This window comes from Salvia splendens, chromosome 3 (genome assembly GCF_004379255.2).
Source record: "Salvia splendens isolate huo1 chromosome 3, SspV2, whole genome shotgun sequence".
Classification (NCBI taxonomy): Eukaryota; Viridiplantae; Streptophyta; class Magnoliopsida; order Lamiales; family Lamiaceae; genus Salvia; species Salvia splendens.
The window spans coordinates 27,186,220-27,190,077 of NC_056034.1; the positions used below are offsets into that span (position 1 = coordinate 27,186,220).

Here is a 3,858-nt window from a genome sequence, read left to right on the forward strand (position 1 = left end):
AGCTGTACGACATGTAGACAACGATTCGGAGGAAGAGATCACGATGAAAGCACCAATTGTTAAGGATGAAGTTCCTTAACTCGTAGATTTTGCGTCGAACGTCGCGGGAGCTTTTGCCCGTCGATCAATCCGGCGTCAAAATTATGATTTTGTGCGTTTTGCACGTTTGAAAGGAAAGAGAGTAAGGGAAAATAAAATAGAAGGATAATTGATATTTCTTGAATGATAGAACTAAAAATCAATGTCCACTATTTATAATAGTGGATACTAACTTAATGAGCAAGACAAAAGATATGAAAAAAATATAAAAATCCATAATTAAATAACTAAATAATTATAATAATAATAGCCGTATCATAAGATATAATCCTTTTTCTCAAATAGGGTTCTCGTTTAAATTAAAAGTAAGAACACGTGTTGGAAACTGTAGTCATAATAAAACAAAAGAAAAGTGGAAAAAGGGATAAATGTTCCAAAGAATAAGAAAAAGGAAATTTTATCCCATAAGCTATCTACAAACAATTCCAATGCATGCAACTTTATCATATAAAGATCAAAGCCAAAAATCGCAGCATATTTTATGAAATCTCTAGATTGGACGTCAACTTTTTTTTTACCTTTATCTCTACCTCTATATATATCAACCTCAATGAACCCAAATGTAGCTCAAGTTCGAATCAAACAATAAACACATTAGGAAAAAAAAATACCAACACTACTTCTCAAAATGGATACTATTGTGAAGTTAGCAAGTGAAAATTCAGTTGTGATATTCAGTAAGAGCAATTGTTGCATGTCACATGCGATTGACTTGCTAATACGTGGCTACGGGGCGAACCCTAGGATTTATGAGCTCGACCAGCTAGCCGAGGGGGACCGGATGGAGAAGGATTTGATGGCAATGGGCTGCAACCCCAGCGTACCGGCTGTGTTCATAAACAAGGAGTTCATCGGGGGCTCGAATGAGATCATAAGCCTCAATGTTAGAGGAAAGCTCAAGCCCTTGCTCATCAAAGCCAATGCCATATGGGTATAGGTGGAAATTACAAGGCTAAGTGAGTAATTAATTAATAAGTTATGTTGTTAGATACATAAGCTACAACTTCTTTTTTTTTTCTTTTGTTTTTGGCCTAGAGGTATAAGAAGGATATATAGGTCAAGTTTTTAGCATGTGTATCATGTTATACATATAGTTAGTAAATGAGACCCTTCTCCATTTAACATGAGTAGATGTGGTCTATAAACGATTACATAAATGACATTTGAGCAAGGGTGACATAGAAAATACATATTGATAGTAACAATTAAAAGTTGTGGACCCTTATCATTATCACATGTAACGAGAACAAAAATTCAACTGTTGGAATAAAAACTGAAAGAATAAAATCAATCACACGCAATAGTTGATCAAATTGAGGCTAAGCCCAATACATACGTCCAAGAGTCACAATACAGTAGCCCAGAACCAAACTTTTTTTTTATATCGGTCTATTTAGTAAAAATTGTGTCCTAGTGCACCATTTTTTCCGTATACAACTATTTTCAGTTTGTCACTAAATAAGTTGAGAACTTTTACAACTATTATTATATTAGTTGGCACATGGCACAATACAACAAAAGTAATAGTTAAGGATTTTAGTCCATTAAGGACGCTTTTATTTGTTGCTAAATAATTCACCTTCAAAAAGTGTCCTTACTGGTAGTGTGCCAAATCTAATTAAGGACACTTTTAGTTAGTATCGGTAAATTAATTTTTGGGACAGTTTTAAAACGTGTCTCTAATATATTTAGGATGTTTTTTAAATTGTGTTCCAAATTTATATGGGACGCTTTTAAATAGCGTCTCCATTATAGTTGGGACGTGTCTCCAATCTAATGGTTAAAATTGATCTTAGTTTGAGATTGTTAATTAGTTAGCAGTTGATCACAACTCTCTCTCTATATATAGATGTAATCAAATGAAAATTCTAAAAATTGTACAAACTCCAAACTATGATCTGGACCATCAGAAAATGTCAACAACAGTATGTTGACATTTTCTGTTGATGTTATTTTGTCATCCTTTGACATTTTCTAATGACAGAGTTTGTACAATATATAGAGTTGTACGCCAAAAATAAGGGCATATTAACTTAATCTTTTGCTTTTTAGTACGCTTTCATTTGCGTCCTTTAATTTTAGTTAGGAAACAATAATAAGGACACTTTTTGAAGCATTAGTGGTATATTTAGAAAGACAAATTAGTGTCCTTAATTGCATTAAAAAATGTCCTTAACGAGTTTTTTGTTGTAGTGATATCGGTGTGCTTGAGATAAAGATTTTATATCGTGGATCTTATCTTGCTCCTTTCTAATATATCGTTCACCAGAACAAAATAAATAATTTTCTCCATCTGTCACCTCATAATTCCTTATTGGACGATCGAAAATCGTCACCTTACGAGAGATTTAACGTCAAAAAAAAAAGTAAGGCATTCATCTGCACTATACCCTTCAGCAATGGAATCATTTGGTTGTGCTTTATTCCGAACATATGATTTTAGCCTCATAAAAAATCTTCACAAAAATTAGTATAAATGAAGTTGCAAACTAGAATTTCAATGTGATGACAAATATAAAATGATAGTTATACATACTACTAGACTCACTAACCTCTCGATTGGATACAACCAATGATAATGCATAGGACCACCAAGATTGCCTTATAAGGTAGATGGATGATTAGATGAACCATAATTTTAAAGAACCATGGGGGAAATATTTTCTCCATGTGACAGTGCTAAAATTAGGGTTGGCTAAATATACTGAAATACCGCACTTACCGTACCGAAAATACCGAATTTACGGTATACCGCAAGTTGCGGTATGGTATGATATCTTACATATATATTTCGGTACGATAAAGGTGTAGATTTTCGTATACCGCGGTATACCGCATATATACCATTTGCCAAAAATTTGGTATATATATTGTTTTTATAAATTATACTAAATTGTTGAAAAGTTAAAATCCCTAACTCCACTTTCACATTTTAGTTCCTCTACTCCCAACCCCAAACAAACTCATGTAGAGATGCAAATCCAATCCACTGTAATTTGATAGATGAAGTTTTGTTGATTTCAATTTTTTGAATAATATTTGATTGTGGTGTAGTTTTAGTGCTTTGGACATTATTTAAATGGGTGATATTTTATTTTATATATTTGGTTATAAAATAGGATTTTTTTTTGGTATGAAACATAGGTGTAACGGTATTTTATACCTTATTTTGGTATACTGTACTCGGTATGCGTACATCATTTCGATATACCGTAAAAGTGCGGTATACCAAAATATTCTGTAAGGTATAGATATGACATTTTCTCATACCGCAATTTGCAGTACGGTATGCGGTATGACATTCTCGGTGCGGTATGCCATAAATAGCCCGAGATTGCAATTCATCAAGTTGAGTTGGATTAAGAGTTTTTGCACATAACTTCTTAAACACTACTGACACCTCTGAAATAGCCGAATTAATATTGTTAGCCATAATCCCTCTCAATGCAAGTGGAAGTATGCTATGCATCAGTATGTGCTCATCATGTGACTTAAGGTTAGAAAGCTTGCGCTCTTTCAAGTTGACACCTCTTGATATGTTGGAAGTATACCCATCAAGCACTTTCAAATTGCTAAGGACACTTAAAAATAAGTGTTTTCCCTATAAACATATATTGTAGGATGTCGTAGGCTTTAAGAAAACTCATTTTTCACAAAAAGGACATACAATTCTCCCTTTTGTACTCTATCTAGATAAGTTGGCATATGCGAAAAAATCATTGATTGTCAACATAAGAGCAACTTTCATATTAAAATTCG

The 3,858-nt window shown here is 33.2% G+C and overlaps 1 protein-coding gene across 1 annotated transcript; it reads left to right on the forward strand.

Annotated features, from left to right (window-relative positions):
- The first annotated feature begins 682 nt into the window (after window positions 1–682).
- LOC121793695 (monothiol glutaredoxin-S6-like) lies at window positions 683–1,229 on the forward strand. Its single transcript, XM_042191739.1, has one exon. It carries the CDS (start codon window positions 728–730, stop codon window positions 1,034–1,036), a length of 309 nt encoding a protein of 102 aa, XP_042047673.1. The 5' UTR covers window positions 683–727; the 3' UTR covers window positions 1,037–1,229.
- Window positions 1,230–3,858: the final 2,629 nt, after the last annotated feature.

Excerpts from the sequence above, each read along its gene's own strand:
- LOC121793695 (XM_042191739.1), top strand. The coding sequence starts at position 728 with ATGGATACTATTGTGAAGTTAGCAAGTGAAAATTCAGTTGTGATATTC.